Source organism: Drosophila elegans, unplaced genomic scaffold, assembly GCF_018152505.1.
Source record: "Drosophila elegans isolate 14027-0461.03 unplaced genomic scaffold, ASM1815250v1 contig_767, whole genome shotgun sequence".
NCBI lineage: Eukaryota > Metazoa > Arthropoda > Insecta > Diptera > Drosophilidae > Drosophila > Drosophila elegans.
In genome coordinates, this window is record NW_024546120.1 from 2,053,533 (window position 1) to 2,071,716 (window position 18,184).

Consider the following 18,184-nt stretch of genomic DNA (forward strand, 5'->3'; position numbering starts at 1 on the left):
TCTGTGGGAGGGTTATGGGCTGACACAACAGGATTGGTATGATGGGAAGTGGATGAAGCCGGAGGTTTGTTGGCAACTTTTTCCTTCTTTCGCTTGTTGGTGTTAACATTAGCCGGGGCCTCCACAGATTCGGGAAAAGCGATTTGAAACTTTGTATTTAAGTGCAAGTATAGGCTATTAAGTTCACGAAGTTCTTCAATGATTTCGTCTGTTTTTGCGTGCGAATCATTGCTCACTACGCAGCTATCACATTGCCATTGGAAAGTGCGATGACAAAGCGATGAACATCGAACCGCCTCAAAGCCGCGAAGTTGCGAATGCGTAACGGCAACATTGCACTCAGAGCACGCAAATGGGGTCATAACGAAATGAAAAACGCGTATGCGCGCAACGTTTCTGGCTCTTTTTCTATTGCATGAAGTTTCTGTTTCATCCACTCGTCTTCCTCGATTTCGGCTCCGTACTTCTTCCTCGAGCATTCGGGATAATGCGTCTGCCACGACGTTAAGCTTACCTTTGCGATATCGTACCTCGAATGAGTATGGCTGCATTGTCAGTGCCCATTTGGCAAGCCGTCCTGAAGAGTTCTTGATCAAATTAAGCCATTTAAGCGCTTGGTGGTCAGTGATAACGACGAAGTGGTATCCCTCCTGGTATATCCTCATTTTCTGGATGCCCCAGTGTATTGCCAAGCACTCTTTTTCGGTGGCCGAGTAGTTTTGTTCTGTTTTTGTAAGTTTCAGACTGGTGTATTGCCTGAAGTACAAGGTTCTTCCAAAGTCAGGACAAGCCAGGACCGGTGCATCGGTTAGGGCTTTCTTTAAGTTTTTGGTCGCCTCTTCTGTCTCCTCGGTCCATTTTTTCCCTACTTGTGTAGGGATTGCGCCAGTTCCGTGAAGTTAGGGACAAATCTTCTGTATCAAGAGGCCACCCCTAGGAAACTGTGTACCTGCTTCGTCGTTTGTGGACTTGGCACGTCGAGGATCGCGGCTATCTTTTCAGGATCGGTGTGTATACCTTTTGCGCTAACTACGTGCCCTAGATATTTCAGCTCTTCCTTAAAGAAGTGGCATTTCTCTGTGTTGATCTTTAGATTTGCCTCGCGGAGTCTCCTCATTACCTCCTGTAGCTTCTCCAGGTGTTCCCGTTTCGTGCGTCCGATTACCACTATGTCATACAGGTATGCGAACGCGAATGGTTCCATCTCTGGTCCGATGACTGAGTCTAGCGCTGTGTGTAATCCGAAGGGCATTACTCTCTGTTTAATTGGGCGGTCGTGCTTCATGAAGATTTTGGGGCTTGCAATGTGTCTTACTCCTTTAATTTGGCTCATCATTTCTAATTTCCATTTGAGGGTCTCTTGGATCTGTGCGTCTGTTAAATCCCCATTTTCTAGTGATCCGATGCCGTGGCTCTTGCGTTTCTTGCTCCTGCGTTGGTTCCTCTTCTTCTTTTTAATTTTCGCTGTGATGCCTCCGCATTCTAGTGTAGCGTTGCATTGTTCTAAGATGTCTATTCCCAACAGTAGGTCTCCGATGACTTCGTCGAGGACTAATAGTGTTGTTGTGTTTGTTTGTGTCCCGAGTTGTATTGGTTTTTCTAGTGCCTCTGTGATCGTTCTGTTTGTTCCGTCTGCAAGTCTTGTGGCTTCAATTACTTGTTTTCTTTTTCCATGTCTGGCTATTCTACTGGCTAGTTCTTGGCCGATAAAACTCCGTGTGGCTCCTGTGTCAATTGCACCCCGAATTCTTGATAACTTGTGCTAGTATACGTCGACCGTTAAACTTTATTGATGTTGGTGTGTGCCCTGGGTGCCCGCTCTGATCCCATTGGCGTCTTCCGTTTCCCGTCGTTTCATTCCTGCGGCAGCAATGAATTGTTCGTATTCCATCCTGTCCACATACCCAGCAAAACAGTCTTGGTTGGTTATTGCATCCACGTGCTATGTGTCCCATTGCTTTGCACCTCGAGCATCTATTTTTCATGTCCCAAGATCTTGTAACGTCTCTGTTAAGTACTGGTGGCGGTTCTTGGGGTCTCCACTGGTTCCTTGGTGGTCTCCAGTAAGTTCTTGGTGGTTGGTGTCCCCAGTGAGCTTCCGATGTTTGTTGTGTTGTTTGCTGTATGCTTAAGTGAATGTAGTGCCTCGAATTACTCGGCTAGTCGGAGGTATTTCACTGGGGTTTGGCATTCTTCGCGGTTAGCATATCGTTTGATCTCTACGCGACTGTTTCCAGCTCCATGGGTGGGTGAGTGTGCCACCAATCCAAGGCACAGCCCCTGAGAAGTATTACTATTTCTCCTGCTGCATGATCTAGATCTAAACCGTATGCCCCTATAGGTGCTGGTGTTGGGCTTCTTGCGCGTTTCTGAGACAGTTCTAGAAGGCGTTTGATGGTTTCCTCGCTGTGGTTGCCGTTCTTTATAAAATCTGACATTTATCTTCGCATGTCCTCGCACAGTGTTTCTGGTTTGACCTCTAGTAGGTAGGCTTCCGGCTGGGCTTTATTGGTGTTGCTTATCCAGCCTCCAGTTAACTTGTCTGCCATTGTATTATTTTGTGTTGTGTTGAGGAAGAGTAAACGATCTTTGGTGTTTATATTTGAGGTTACTGTCTTTTTGTGTTCAATTTGTTCGGGCGCCACTGTAACGACCCTGTTTCGGGAGGTTTTAAGTTCGCTGTGGCCAGGGTTCGAGACAGAAATTTATTTCCTCTTTAGATCGGTTTATTTTCCCCTTTCCCCAAAGAACAGCACAAATCGAACGCTACAGAGTATGGTTATATTTAATATTATGGTCGATTAGGACTACCTTTCTAATTATAATTATATCGGCGCTATGGGAGGGCCGAGTGTGATACTGCTTGCTGAGTGATGTCGGCGCTGCTGAAGGGCCGAGTATATCACAGCTTGTTGAGTATTCCACTGTTTTGTGTGCCGGATCGGCGCTACGGAAGGGCCGTGTGTTGCACTGCTTGGTGCTGGCGCTGTGCAATGGATCATTGCGCACTGCTTGGCGTTGGCGCTGCGGATTGGCCGATTGAGCACAGCTTGGCGTCAGCGCTGCGGAAGGGCCGATTGTGCACTGCTTGACGTCGTCGTGTCTCGTCGTTCGAGTACGTCGGGTTCCTAGTGTTCTGGGCCGTTTAGAGGAACGATCTAATTGGGTTTTCTAGTGGTGTGTGGGAGTGTAGGGCATCGTTAGTTTCGAGCTGCCGGGCATCGTTAGTTTCGACCTGCCGTTTATTCCGTATCGTTTCCAGGTCGGAAGCCGGAAACGTGACCTCTGGGAGAAACTCGCTGAGATGGGCCGGAATTACGCAAACCGTGCCGGGCTCAGTAATTACGACCGGGCCTGGGCGCGTATTCCAAAACCGCACCGGACGTCGGTGATCCTCATTAGGTCGTAGAGCCGACTTAAAATCTAACTCTTATGGATCCATCACCACTACCAATACTACCAGAACACTTACCCGGATATTCCTCCTAAGCGATGTTTCCTCGAGAGTCGTCGGAACGCAATTGACTGGTCTGAGGCTGTGTCTCCGCTTCTATAGGCGCCGGTACGTGTGACCAGATCGGACAATGACGATAATCCCGCTTTGGGTAATCGGGTTATTGGGCGATGATTATCGGCGATCGATAACTTCGTCGAATAAGTGTGACCGGGTGCTGTTGGCTTTGGACGCGCGTTTGAATAATGTCGTTGTACTTAGTTTTAAGAGTTGTTATGACTGTGGGTCGTCACAATGTAAACAAGATATAATCAAAATTTCAAAGGAATCGGTGCAGAAGAACTCGAAATATCTAGTCAACCACCTCAATAAATGTAGTTTCAAGAAAAACGCGTTTAAATATTGGGATACAATGGCTCGGACATCATCACAAAATTGGCAGTGTCTCCGAAAATAATGCGAATATTGAAAAATCCTTTTAGGTTCATATTTGTGAGAGTCTAAGATACAAAAAAAAACCTTTTAATATACAATTTTTTATGTTTTTTTTTGACATTTTAAGAACATAAAAAAAAAGAAAAAAAAAACCAAAATTGGCCGAGATACCGTCCTGTGGATTGGGTTCTCCAAAAAATTTCGGTGCGTGCGGTTTGACATGATTCAACCCCTTATATAGATCGTAAAAAACTTAATTTCTTCATTAGTAAATTTGCTGCTATCGTGTTATACTTAAAATTTTTGAAGTTCGAGGAAGACGCGGTAGAGATTTATATAAACAAGATATAATCCAAATTTCAAAGGAATCGGTACAGAAGAAATCGGAATATCTAGTCAACCACCTCAAAAAATGTAGTTTCAAGAAGAACGCTTTTAAAGATTGGGATACAATTCCAATGGCTCGGACATCATCACAAAATTTTCTGTGCCTCCGAAAATATTTTGAGTATTGAGGTTAACCGCGCACCGTCGGTCCGAAATTATCTTTCCAGCCTTGGTAAAGGTTCTGAGATTGCGCACAGCGGCGGCCTAGCAACGGACCAACGGGCTATTCTTTCATACTACTCACCTTTATCAACTTACCCAGCACAACTGAATATTTAACTCCCTTACTAAAATTCACAAAACGACACAAGGTTTTCATCCCATCACATACAGGTTGGGCAACTTTCCCACACTAGGTGGAAAACGGCATCAATATCTATGCGGTCGAATAACAGTATAATAACTATTAAAAAAAATGAGTTTGTCAAAACATTGGCACTTCAAAGGGAACCCCAAAATATAACTTTAAGCTCAAAGTTAACTAAGGGATTTCTGAAAAAGAAAATAAACGAACAGTTCTTTCCACACTACCAAAAATTTATGACCCACTAGGATGGTTGCCCCCAGTAACCATTTGAGGGAAGCTATTTGTGCAAAAACTTTGCATATCTGAAAATAGCTGGGGTTAGATATTATCAAATGTTAAATGGTCGTATGCTGCAGTAGTATATGCAAAAGTGGGAACATTGGCCAGCAAAGCAGAGAAAAATATGAAAACAATTCGAAAACTAGAGCAAAACTGTTCAGCTCATTTATTGAGTAAATTAATACAACAAATTAAAGAATCAATAAATAATGTTCGCCTGGAGTTTGGATTAAAAAGACAGAAGAGGCAACCAAAAACTTAAAGAAAGCCCTAACGGGAGCATCGGTCCTGCTTGTCGTGACTTTGGAAGAATCTTTGATGCGAGTAACTGCGGACTAGGACCAGTACTAACCCAAGAGTATGAAAACGGCGAACACGTTAATTACGAAGACTTAACTTACGAAGACAGAACAAAAATACTCATATACATACCACCAAAAAAGAGTGGCAGGCAATCCACTGGGGATTCCAGAAAATTGGAATTTACCACTTCGTCGTCATCACCGACCACCAAGCTATTAAATGGCTCAACTTGATCGGGAGCCCATTAGGACACATTACCAGATGGGCATTGGCAATGCTGCCATACTCATTCGAAATACTCTATCGCAAAGGCAAGCTTAACGTCGTGGCAGACGCATTATCCCGAATGCTCGAGGAAGAAGTACGGAGCTGAAATCGAGGAAGACGAGTGGATGAAACAGAAACTCCTTGCAATAGGAAAAGATCTAGAAACATGGCCAGATTACGCGATAATAGAAGGAAACCTGTATAGACATCTACCGTCATGGGCCGCAGACGAGGATACGCAACCGTGGAAGCTATGCGTGGCAAAGAACCAAAGAAACGAGTACTACAAGACAACCATAGCGAAGCAACAGCAGGCCACCAAGGGATGAGGAAAACGAAGCACCGGGTAATGGCATCATCCTACTGGCAAGGGATGCATAGAGATATATACAACAGTACGTACAACGCTGAGAAACAAAACCTCACAGCATGAGGCGTCAGGGAAAATGCTGACACGGATAGCAAAAGCACCCTGGGAAACCTTCTGCATAGACTTGGTCCACTACCGAGGTCTATGCTTCTAGTTGTGTTTGACAAGTTCTCTCAATGGGTGGAGCTAGCGGCCGTCAGGAAAGCAACTACGGAAATCGTAACAGATCCTCACACGATATGGAGCCCCGAAAAACGTCATCTCGGACAACGGGGTGCATTTTACAAGCAATAAGTTTAAAGCGCAGCTTGCAGAACACCCGGCAAGAGAACACGACCGAGATGGCAAATAGGACAATAAGGACAATGTTAGGTCAATTCTCCGGAACCGAACACACACGGTGGGACGACTTGCTACCCGAAATATCAATGCCTATCAATAGCAGCAGGTCAGAGTCAACTGGATACATCCCGGCGTATCTTGTACAACGAAACTACACCCGGATCCGGAATAGTAAAGGAGTCGATCGAAGCACGATTGCAGCGCATAATTGGAACAAGCGAGTTGGCACATTGGAACATGGGAAAAGCAGCACAAGATCAAGCCAGAACGTACAACCAACGGAAAAGGTACTGGAGTCCAAAGTAAGACACCGAAATCGGTGGAAACGACAACACCAAAATACAAGTACAAGTGCCCGACGATCAAACATACGGTGACAGGAAAGACACACAGATCATACATTAACGAACTAAAGCCCGTAGTAAAGAACGAAGAAGCCTAAAAAGTTAAAGTAGATACCCTCCGAACGGATCAACCAAACCATTTCCGATTACGAAATGGCAACATCATCGTGACAGCCACGAAAATCCGGAACTCCTAAACGGGAGTTGGGTACAACTTATACCCAAACATTGGCATTGTTCAAACGCGCGCCCAAAGCAAACAACACCCGGTCGCACTTATTCGACGAAGCTATCGGTGGCCGATAATCATCGCTCTCAGGCTAGTGACTTGCTTTCCGACGAGCTTCGAGGAAACATCACCAAGGAGGAAAATCCGGGTAAGTGTTCTGGTAGATAGTCTTGGTAGTGGTAGTGGATCCGTAAGAATCCGATTTTGATTTCAGGCTCTACGACCTGGTGAAGATCACCGACGCCCGGTGTGGTTTGCGAATACGCACCCAGGCCCGGTCGTGATCACTGAGCCCGGCACGATCTGCGTAATTTCAACCCATCTCAGTGAGTTCCTCCCATAAGTCGTTTGCTCCCGACCCTGAATCGATACGGAATAACCGGCAGGTCGATACTCACGATGCCCTTCATTCCAACTTCCCTTAGAAAAACCAAGTAGATCGTTCCACTCAACGACCCGACGTACGAACCCGACTTACGAACCTGACGCAGTGATATACTCGGCCCTTACGCAGCGTCGGTATCACTCATCAAGCAGTCCTGCACTCAGCCCTTCTGCAGCGCCGACACCACTAAAAAAAGAAGTGATATACTCGGCCCTTTCGCAGCGTCGGTATCACTCAGCAAGCAGTACCGTATTCGGCCCGCCCATAGCGCCGAGATAATTATAAATTGAAACGTAGCCCCAACCAACCGTATTATCAATTATACCCATATTCTGTAGCGTTCGATTGGTGGTATTCTTTGGGAAAAGTGAGGTAAATTGATCTAAAGAGGAAATAAATAAACAGGGTCCTTACGAGGCAGCGTGGACTACTTGTTTAAAGACTCGAAAAAAATAGCAACAGCCACCTCGTGTTAAGTTCGTATTGCAATAATAATCACACGATCTATCCAATATTTAAACTGTAGGAAGAGAATAAGGTATTTCATTTTAAATCCGTTTGAAGTTAACTGATGTTTGTGACAAGCGGTTATCATTTGAGCTCTCTATAAAATGTCATATTTTTTCATTTGCAACTCTACAGAATTGTTACTGACTTGAGTGGCGCCACTTCCGAGACTTGCGTGACATGAAGTTTCAATCCAATCAGTTCTACATTTTCAGAAAATGGTATACCAATATTGTTAAAAAAAAAAAAAAAAAAAAAAAAAATAAATAAATCAGCTGACTGGCAGCTGTCCCCTATTAACAAAGGCGTTTGATTTGCAAAGTTTGCAAATTTGCTCCCTCAGGACTAATTAAATTTTGGCCCGCTGGGGTCCTTCAGCTAATGGCATTAATAGTATACTAGTTTAGCGCATAAAATTGAAGAAACTGGAATGAAAATAGAAATTTTCAAATTCTAAAAACGAGAGATATATTTATCCTTTAAGAAACAAAACCTTTTTTTGCATGCTGTTATTAATCTTAGCAATGTAAACATAAATTTTAATTGTTTGAAAAAAACCATTGCAGAAAGACGAATTCCCCGTCAGCGAAAAGGTGGCTCTTCAACTAGCAGGACTTCAAGCACAAGTAGCCTTAGGAGATCCATCAACTCAGCCAAAACCGGAATATTATTCAGATATAAGCAGTTTTTTACCGAGCAGAATATCGAAAACAAGAGAACAACAATTTTGGATACCAATTTTAGCACAAGCCCATAGGCAATACGGATCTTCAAGAAATGAACTAACAGCTAAAGTTTTGTACCTAAGCTGCGTAATGCAATATCCACTTTATGGCACGACAATGTTTAGAGTCAATTACAAAGGGTTCTGGAATTTTGTAAGCAACATAATACTTGCAATACATTGTGACGGGATAATGTTTGTTCATCCTGAAGATAAATCAGTCATCTACCAACTTAAATATGAAGATATTGAATCAATTATTTTGGATCCTAGTGACACTTTCATAACAATCTCAGTGAATCGTAGCACAAAGCAATTACACAAAAATTCTCGAGAAAAAAACTCAATTATAGAGTCACAGAAATGTTTTGTCTTCGAAACCTCGCAAAAAAATGATATAGGGTCTTTAATAATATCATATTATCCTTCTTTATCAAATTGGATTTTAAACATTGTAGAGTGCTCAAAAAAAATTAAGGGAACTACCAATGAAGACAGAATAAGGTTATACCAAAATGTTGTTGTTTGTAGACGACAACTAGTGGATATGAATATTGTTAAAAAGCCCCAAGAAATGGGAGGATTTTTAAGAAACACTCTTAGACGTCTGTCAAAGCACAGATTAGAAAAATTGAGATCAGAACAGGGGTCTAAGGTGCTTGACCATGGCGAAACATACAAAGGGTTTTCTCATTCGTTTTGGGCATTTAGTAAACAACAAATTTCATTTTGTCTAAGTACAATTTTTGATGAAGACGAGTCTATAATGGTGCAAGTATTTGATTCTATATTGACTTTTTCTGGACTTGGAACTTCAGGTAAGTCGTTACATACAATTCGAGGAACATTATTTACTATTAAATAACTTTATATCTTGAGGTTTCGAATCATGCTGACTATGTGGATGTCATCAGTATTATCGCACTTAGACACTTTTTTCAAAATTCAATTCTAACTTCGAACTCCTTAATTCACGTCTCCCCTAGTGTTTTTCAAGGTAGCATAACTTGGATCACTTCGGTTTGATAATTTCATTAATTACTTAAGTAATTCACTCTTTCCTAGTTCTTCTGTTTGCATACTACATAAAAATGATAACTACTCATGACTTGACTTGACTGAGAAATTGAGTATCTCGAATTGGTTTTTTGAATTTTTTTCAATTTCAGCCGCAACTACTTCTTCAAGAAGTAGTGCCAAAAAGAATCTGCGCAGAATCTGCTTCAGGACAAGGACGGACTAGGCTGTAGTAGCATTGTAACAGAATTTGGCATGCTGTGTTGGCCTTTCTACCATAGCCACCAAACATTATATCACACTTTTGGTTTTCCCAATAGCATAGTAAATATTGCCCAACCAACAACATTTGACTACGGGTAACTCCAACACCAAAGACAGTAACTCCAGCTTAAAGATTTTTTTTATCATAAATGAACCCAATAATTTTATAAATATTATGTCTGACTGTGTTCATACGCACATCAAGTATGTCACTAACTGTAAATTGCAATTAATAATTAATATTTTTTTTTTAGGTTCTTTTAATTTCTTCAAAGTGACATAATGAGTTGGGTAAAATAGTGGAGTACAGTAGGGTTAAATATTAATTCATATTAATTTTGTCATTTCTCTATTATGCTGCGATCTTATGTTTTATATTAAAACATTTTTAAACAACAAAAAAAATTAAGAGCATTGCTAGCGGAATGAATTTTTCTCCCTTTTAAAAATAAAAAACACCATTTAAAAATATATATGTTACATAGCCTATGTTAATCGCGATCGGATCCAAAGCTCACTGCCGTACTGTCCTGCGTCTTCTTTGTGCGGGTCCAACGTCGGCTTTTTTACCCTTTGACCTTGTTGCACTTAAGTGGATCACAGCATGCTTACCTCATTTGTATGAATAGTTTGTATAAACTTTCTCCAGGTATTTTCCCTACAAATGCACATTTTAAAAGTGTATTTATTTTGTCGAATGCTTATTCATTTTACTTCAAAAAATTGGATATCAGAAGTTGTTACGTCGGTGTATTAGTGCCCAGTCCACAGGACTTGGGCCGAGGGAGTTGCGTCCTGAGTAGGCACGCTGGTTGCCGGCTAAGCTCGCCAGATGGGGTGGGTTCTTTGGAAACCACTCCCTCCCCTACATAACGAGAATAAATTTATCGTGCCTTAGGAAAAATATAGAGATCGTTCAGTTCGTTTTGTCATTTGTCGTCGCTGCCCACAAGCTTCTCAAGTAGCTAGTTCGAGCGCTTAACCGAATTTCGATCGGCAGCGTGTGGCTGTTTTACCCTGCCCCTTCATACGTCCCGTATGCCGATGGATCGCCGCCGGCCACTGCAATGCGATCCCCTAGTGTCAATGTTGTCAGTCGAAAGTTATGTCATTGTTCTTAACCCGAGTTTTTCCATTTGCGCCAGCTCCCCCCTTTTATAAACGTTTACCAAGACATTATTGAGTTCTGCTTCATATTACAATTTATTAAAAAGATTTTTATTTAAAAAGGTGCACATTTAATTGACAAATATAAGAGTAAATTGGGGTGCCAAATTAATTAAATTGAGAAATGTTCTGTATATAGTGTATGTAATATTTGTATTAACGTATAAAAAAAGAAACATTAAGAATGAATATATATATTTAAGAATAATATTTTTGGGCTAATTTATAAAAATAATAATATGAATCTTACAGGACGTTAAATCTAATGTATGAAGACTATATATATATATATCTAAATGTTTAAATTGCACAAAGATCTAGGTATATACGCATATGTGTAAATATATATATATAAAAAGTTTGCTTGACAGTAAGTCAAACCCAACTCACTTACCCCTTTTTATTTTCATCGACGAGAGCTCTCATTGTGGTATTCTGGGTTTGGAAAATTAATTATACACATATGCATAAATATATTTATATTAGTGCAAATTCTCTTAGCATTATTAATAAGGTGTTGGATTAATTTATATAAAAAAAAAATTATGTTAATTGTCATTTCTTGGGCAATTGCGCGATGTTGGTCTTATTTCACAAACAGAAAAAGTTATTCGCTTTACGGCGCTACGAATTGCGAGTAAGAGAAGAGTGAAAACGGCACTCGCGACGGTTGACGGTAGCACTTCTAGCTGAGGTTTCTTCTGGTGGTTCCAATTACAAATCAAAACTTTGGTCTTTTGCTTGTATTTAATTACTGGTTTATTATGAATGGGTATTGTTTATTGTTTTGTCGAAAATTGAAATAATAATAATAATGATGTAGTTTTTATCTTTGCACGGGCTGATATATTAGTGCTGGCTCCTTTCTGGCCAATTGGCGGCGACAGCCATGATTTTCTCCAGCTCGTGTCCGTGGTCCCGACGTCTCTGTACAGATCGCTTGTATATCCGGAGGAAGCTCAGAATCAACATAAAGATCAAGAGTCCACTAATGAGGCACAAAACATTGTAGACTTTGGTTATGTCCTCCTTGTGGTCTACAATTTCAACGTTGTTCACCACGTTTGCCGTGTTGTCGGATGCTTTCGAGGTTGTAGATCCCATGATATATAAGTTATATTTCTATCGGGTTCTAAATTCGATCACTCGGATAGGTCCTCCGCGATTACTGTTTTTGCCAGTAGTATAACCTAACGCGGTTCCGCGGTCGTTTCTTGTCTGATTCGCACTTATCTTGGACTCCGACTGCCCGATTCGCAATGATCTTTTTTACTCTTCCTTTTGAACCTGAGGTGGGGTTCTTTTATACCGGTGGTTTTGCTTCCGGGTCATCTAAGTGTTCCCACTTAGGTACAGAATTTCCCCTTTTTCTGGCTTATTGCCCCATTTCTGGGTTCTGCTAGGTTTCATATTAATTGCTGCATACACCTATTGTCGGTTGTATGTTCTTATGAATTGCTTACTCTGACCAATTCGTTGCTGGTTACTGTATTGACCAACTTCGGTGTTTCGCCACCTGCAGTTCACAGTGTCTTCTGTCTCTGGTTACGGTATCTATTTCTTTCTGGTTTTATTTCTTACCCCGCTCCCGTAACACGCTCGAGGGTCGTCGATGCTGATACAGCATGGAATGCACTCGCAAAAAAAACTACGAGGAGCGATTGTAATTAGGCCGTTATTGCCCTAACGTGTGGCCTCGACCCATACCCTGGGATTTAGGAGTTTCATGCTCTACCGACTGAGATATCCGGATTATTATTATCATTAATTTTTAACCAAAAGAAAAGAAAAAAGGTCAGGTGGAATATACATATATATTTTTATTTGTTTCCATTTATTTGATACGTTATGATTTTATATATATATATATATTTTTTTTTTTTTTTCTCTCTTTACTCTGACAAACGCCGTCTTGCCGGGGTCGGCTCGTCGTCGTCTTCCTCTTCATGTGGCGTATTAAAGATACGGGCGCGAGCCTCCTCGTTCTCTGCCTTACGCTGATACCATGTCTTATGAGACGATATCTGTGCGGGGCTTGAGGTCGCCTCTTTTATTGTCTCGGGGTGTCGTTTTTCTGACCGGTCTTCCCCGGCTCTCCGATCAGACTTTTCCGTAAAAAAGAAGAGTGAGTAGAGTGATAAGAGTCGTTTTTACCACAATAATGACACTGCGTTGCATGGAACCGGGCTTGGCACCCTGTTCCGTCTACACTTTTACGGTGGCGATAAAAGTCCGCCGGCTTATTGCACGTGTAGCAAAGGTATGTATGAAACGGGGACGTGCATTCCCCTCCGGGTTCCGTTCCCATTGACTCCAAGGTTTTCTTGTCCAAGTTTTGACGAAATGGATTTCCTCTTGCTGGCTTTACCATTCCAGCTCCCTTCGGTGGCCGGTTGTTCTGAAAAGCCTCCACCTGGTAGTCATCGGCTTCATATCCTTCTTCCGATTCATTTATGATTTCGCTAACGTGCCGCGGGCGCGACCTCTTGTCCTTCAACCATTTTTCGACCCGTATTCCTTCCCTCTTAAACTCGGCTAATGTCGATATGCTTGACGCCAACAAAAAGGCTCCCATCTGCGAATTAAGGTTCTCCTTCAATATCTCCACCAGGTTGGATTCCGGAATCTTATTTCTTAGTTTAAACTGCAGATTGTGCATCGCAGAAATATAATCCTCCAAACTCTCGTTATATCCCTGCCGTCGTTCCATTTACTCTTTTATGGTGACATAGTCGTTCTCCGATGTCGAAAAGGCTCTGGTCATCGCTCGGGTTAACGAGTGGTACCCAAAATAATGGTCGTCCGCTTTGTCTTCAAGCATTTGCCAATACCATTTGCTGGCGGAGCCAGTGAGTAAACAGTGAAATTCTCGGAATACCTGTTCATCTGTATACCCATACAGTGCTTTCATGCGATCTACTCGGAAGAGAAAACTTTCTATTGACATCCCTCTGCTGGTCCCATCAAATTTAAGATTCCACTTGTCCAATCTTACGTTCCGGTTCTCTGTTGGTCGGTGCTCAGCTCCCGATATCTCCCATGCACTGTTGCAGTTTCGTCTGCCAGAGTCATTCTGATTATGTTGGTCCATGGAATTAAGTTCTGGCGGCGGTGCTGACCCCGAAACTCCTGTTTCGGTGTTAAGTTGACGCTCACCGCGGCTCGACGGTGCCGGCCGAGAAGTGCTGCTTTGTGCAGGCGTGTCTCCGGTTGTTTGTGAATTACCTGATTGTGATTCACTCATTTCTGCCACTTTTGTTTGCAGATTAATTATCTGGGTGTTTAATTCCGTAATCTGGGTTGCGACTGTAGCCCTTAACTCGTTGCCTTGCATGATCAACGCAGACATCATTCGCTCCAGCCTGCTTTCTGACTCCGACTGTCGTGACCTATCTTCTTATTTCAAGGTTTTGGCTCGTGCCGAAGTAATTGAATAATAAATAAACAATAACCAACCTTGATAGTGGCACACGCCTGCCACACTTTTTTTTTGTTAAATCAGAAAAATATAAAAATTAAAAATAATTGAGGTAAATCTTCAAATTACCAACTTGAATGACGACGACAAAGACACTTGAGCCAAGACGCGACTCAAAAAACTGGACAAATGTGTTTTCGTTCACTTTTTTACGCTGCTTGATTGTTTTTGCATACAACAGCAGTTTTATTTGACAATTGTATTATGAAGAGAATACAGAAATTTTTAAATCGGGTTCGCTGGCATTGGAAGTTGCTTATGGGTCAAGAAACCGTCCGAAATTAAGCCCCCAAGAAGTTATTAAAAAGGTCCCTAAATAAGTGAATTTTATGATAGGATTCAACTGGTCTCCACCGGAGACACCAGTTCCATTCATGTCCTTCTGACCTCTTCCCAGGACTACAGCCTCCACCGGAGTGCTGATTCCCCGTAGAAGGAACTGTCCGAAACCCCCTCCCTCCCAGTCGTCGGAAACAGGTAGACTCGCTCACAGACAGACGACTAGAGCTTTATTTCAGACAGACCAAAGAAATTGCCTCCCTGTTTCCTCTCTCTCTGGACTCGAACCTCTCGAGCGACCGGGTCCTTGCCTGATTCAAGCGGATAGCGTCGGCCAGAGAAAACCCAAACAAATTTAAGTTTGTTCCCTAAAAATGCTTTGTCGGTCTTGCACGTGATTTGATAATATTATATAAGGACTATAAAATTTTCAGTTACAACGCATTAAATTTTTCTATTAATAAAACAAAGACAAATGATTTTACTGGATATTAAAAAGAGTCACAAAGTCGCACGGCTATTCTGAGACAAAGTTCCGATTGAGAGGCCTTCTCAATTCAGACTGTCGCTGAAGTTGGGGACTTTATATGTACAAAAAACAATTAAATTAACTATACCTGCGGAGAGGAATTTTAGGTGTCGACACAAACTATTTTTGATCTTTGTTCGGAAAAATTGAAAATTATGTATAGCATGTAATTTTTCAGATATGCCCTACATCCGGTATTCCGATTTTTGAAATCGTAACCTTTTAATACGTAAAACAAAAAATCTTCAGATGTTAAAAGTCCTAGCTCTAAGGATGCGAAGAATCCTTCGTTGGGCGCCAGTTCTGTTACGTCGGTGTATTAGTGCCCAGTCCACAGGACTTGGGCCGAGGGAGTTGCGTCCTGAGTAGGCACGCTGGTTGCCGGCTAAGCTCGCCAGATGGGGTGGGTTCTTTGGAAACCACTCCCTCCCCTACTTAACGAGAATAAATTTATCGTGCCTTAGGAAAAATATAGAGATCGTTCAGTTCGTTTTGTCATTTGTCGTCGCTGCCCACAAGCTTCTCAAGTAGCTAGTTCGAGCGCTTGACCGAATTTCGATCGGCAGCGTGTGGCTGTTTTACCCTGCCCCTTCATACGTCCCGTATGCCGATGGATCGCCGCCGGCCACTGCAATGCGATCCCCTAGTGTCAATGTTGTCAGTCGAAAGTTATGTCATTGTTCTTAACCCGAGTTTTTCCATTTGCGCCAGCTCCCCCTTTTATAAACGTTTACCAAGACATTATTGAGTTCTGCTTCATATTACAATTTATTAAAAAGATTTTTATTTAAAAAGGTGCACATTTAATTGACAAATATAAGAGTAAATTGGGGTGCCAAATTAATTAAATTGAGAAATATTCGGTATATAGTGTATGTAATATTTGTATTAACGTATAAAAAAAGAAACATTAAGCATGAATATATATATTTAAGAATAATATGTTGGGCTAATTTATAAAAATGATAATATGAATCTTACAGGACGTTAAATCTAATGTATGAAGACTATATATATGTATATCTAAATGTTTAAATTGCACAAAGATCTAGGTATATACGCATATGTGTAAATATATATATATAAAAGTTTGCTTGACAGTAAGTCAAACACAACTCACTTACCCCTTTTTATTTCCATCGACGAGAGCTCTCATTGTGGTATTCTGGGTTTGGAAAATTAATTATACACATATGCATAAATATATTTATATTAGTGCAAATTCTCTTAGCATTATTAATAAGGTGTTGGATTAATTTATATAAAAAAAAAAATTATGTTAATTGTCATTTCTTGGGCAATTGCGCGATGTTGGTCTTATTTCACAAACAGAAAAAGTTATTCGCTTTACGGCGCTACGAATTGCGAGTAAGAGAAGAGTGAAAACGGCACTCGCGACGGTTGACGGTAGCACTTCTAGCTGAGGTTTCTTCTGGTGGTTCCAATTACAAATCAAAACTTTGGTCTTTTGCTTGTATTTAATTGCTGGTTTATTATGAATGGGTATTGTTTATTGTTTTGTCGAAAATTGAAATAATAATAATAATGATGTAGTTTTTATCTTTGCACGGGCTGATATATTAGTGCTGGCTCCTTTCTGGCCAATTGGCGGCGACAGCCATGATTTTCTCAAGCTCGTGTCCGTGGTCCCGACGTCTCTGTACAGATCGCTTGTATATCCGGAGGAAGCTCAGAATCAACATAAAGATCAAGAGTCCACTAATGAGGCACAAAACATTGTAGACTTTGGTTATGTCCTCCTTGTGGTCTACAATTTCAACGTTGTTCACCACGTTTGCCGTGTTGTCGGATGCTTTCGAGGTTGTAGATCCCATGATATATAAGTTATATTTCTATCGGGTTCTAAATTCGATCACTCGGATAGGTCCTCCGCGATTACTGTTTTTGCCAGTAGTGGACCTAACGCGGTTCCGCGGTCGTTTCTTGTCTGATTCGCACTTATCTTGGACTCCGACTGCCCGATTCGCAATGATCTTTTTTACTCTTCCTTTTGAACCTGAGGTGGGGCTCTTTTATACCGGTGGTTTTGCTTCCGGGTCATCTAAGTGTTCCCACTTAGGTACAGAATTTCCCCTTTTTCTGGCTTATTGCCCCATTTCTGGGTTCTGCTAGGTTTCATATTAATTGCTGCATACACCTATTGTCGGTTGTATGTTCTTATGAATTGCTTACTCTGACCAATTCGTTGCTGGTTACTGTATTGACCAACTTCGGTGTTTCGCCACCTGCAGTTCACAGTGTCTTCTGTCTCTGGTTACGGTATCTATTTCTTTCTGGTTTTATTTCTTACCCCGCTCCCGTAACAAAGTTTTGTATTTTGAAGGTGCGATAGTCACCGCTTTAAGTTAAGATGTGTTTTTTTCGATATCATTAATGCTTTTTTTATGAAGTCAATATTTACCAATATTATAACCATGATTTTAACAAGAAAACTCGTTTTTTTTTTTGTTTTAACAAACTACGTTTGGGAAGACTTTGGGGCTCGATTTTGAAATAAACTTGCTTTGCGGACTATTCCCAAATGCAAAGTTATCAGAGTAAAACGTCCGATATGTTTCGATCTCTAATATGCACTGATTTTAATGTTCAAGTTTGAGATGACAATGAGCGATATGTCCATGTGTGAGCTGTATGTAAAAGAGCAAATTACAAACATATGACTACAGTGAAGGGTAATTAGGTAGTACAAGTTGGCAAATAATTCAAATTAACCAATTGTTTTTAAACAAAGTTATTTAAAAACAAATAATAAAATGTAAATGATGTCATTGAACATTCTCCGTCCGTTGAATGATCCAAGAAGTATTCAAGCACCAATTATCTCAGGCAGGGGAGCTATCTTGCAGATGGGTCTACGAATGGTTCCAATTTTTTACCTTGATCTCTGCCACCCCTACTCGTCCATCAGCTCCGAGAAGCGTGTTGGTGACACGACCAGGGATCCACTCCTCGTGAATTATTACAATATGCCAATTTGAATGTTAACATCGCGTTTGAGCCATTTGGAGCGCGACTGAAGTGTGTGTAAATAATCACGTCTCCATAGCTCCCAGAACTGTTGCTTCAAGTCCTTTACGCGCTCCCACCGCGTAAGAT

General features: G+C 41.4%; 1 protein-coding gene across 5 annotated transcripts in view; it reads left to right on the forward strand.

The window, feature by feature from the left end:
• The window catches only part of LOC108136797 (myosin-I heavy chain), a 1,412,760-nt gene that overhangs the window by 962,532 nt on the left and 432,044 nt on the right, over positions 1–18,184 (forward strand). For all 5 annotated transcript variants that reach the window (XM_041710095.1, XM_041710096.1, XM_041710097.1 and 2 more), the window contains one exon: positions 8,176–9,151. In XM_041710095.1, coding sequence (XP_041566029.1) covers positions 8,176–9,151 — 976 coding nt within the window. The remainder of the gene's footprint in view (positions 1–8,175; positions 9,152–18,184) is intronic.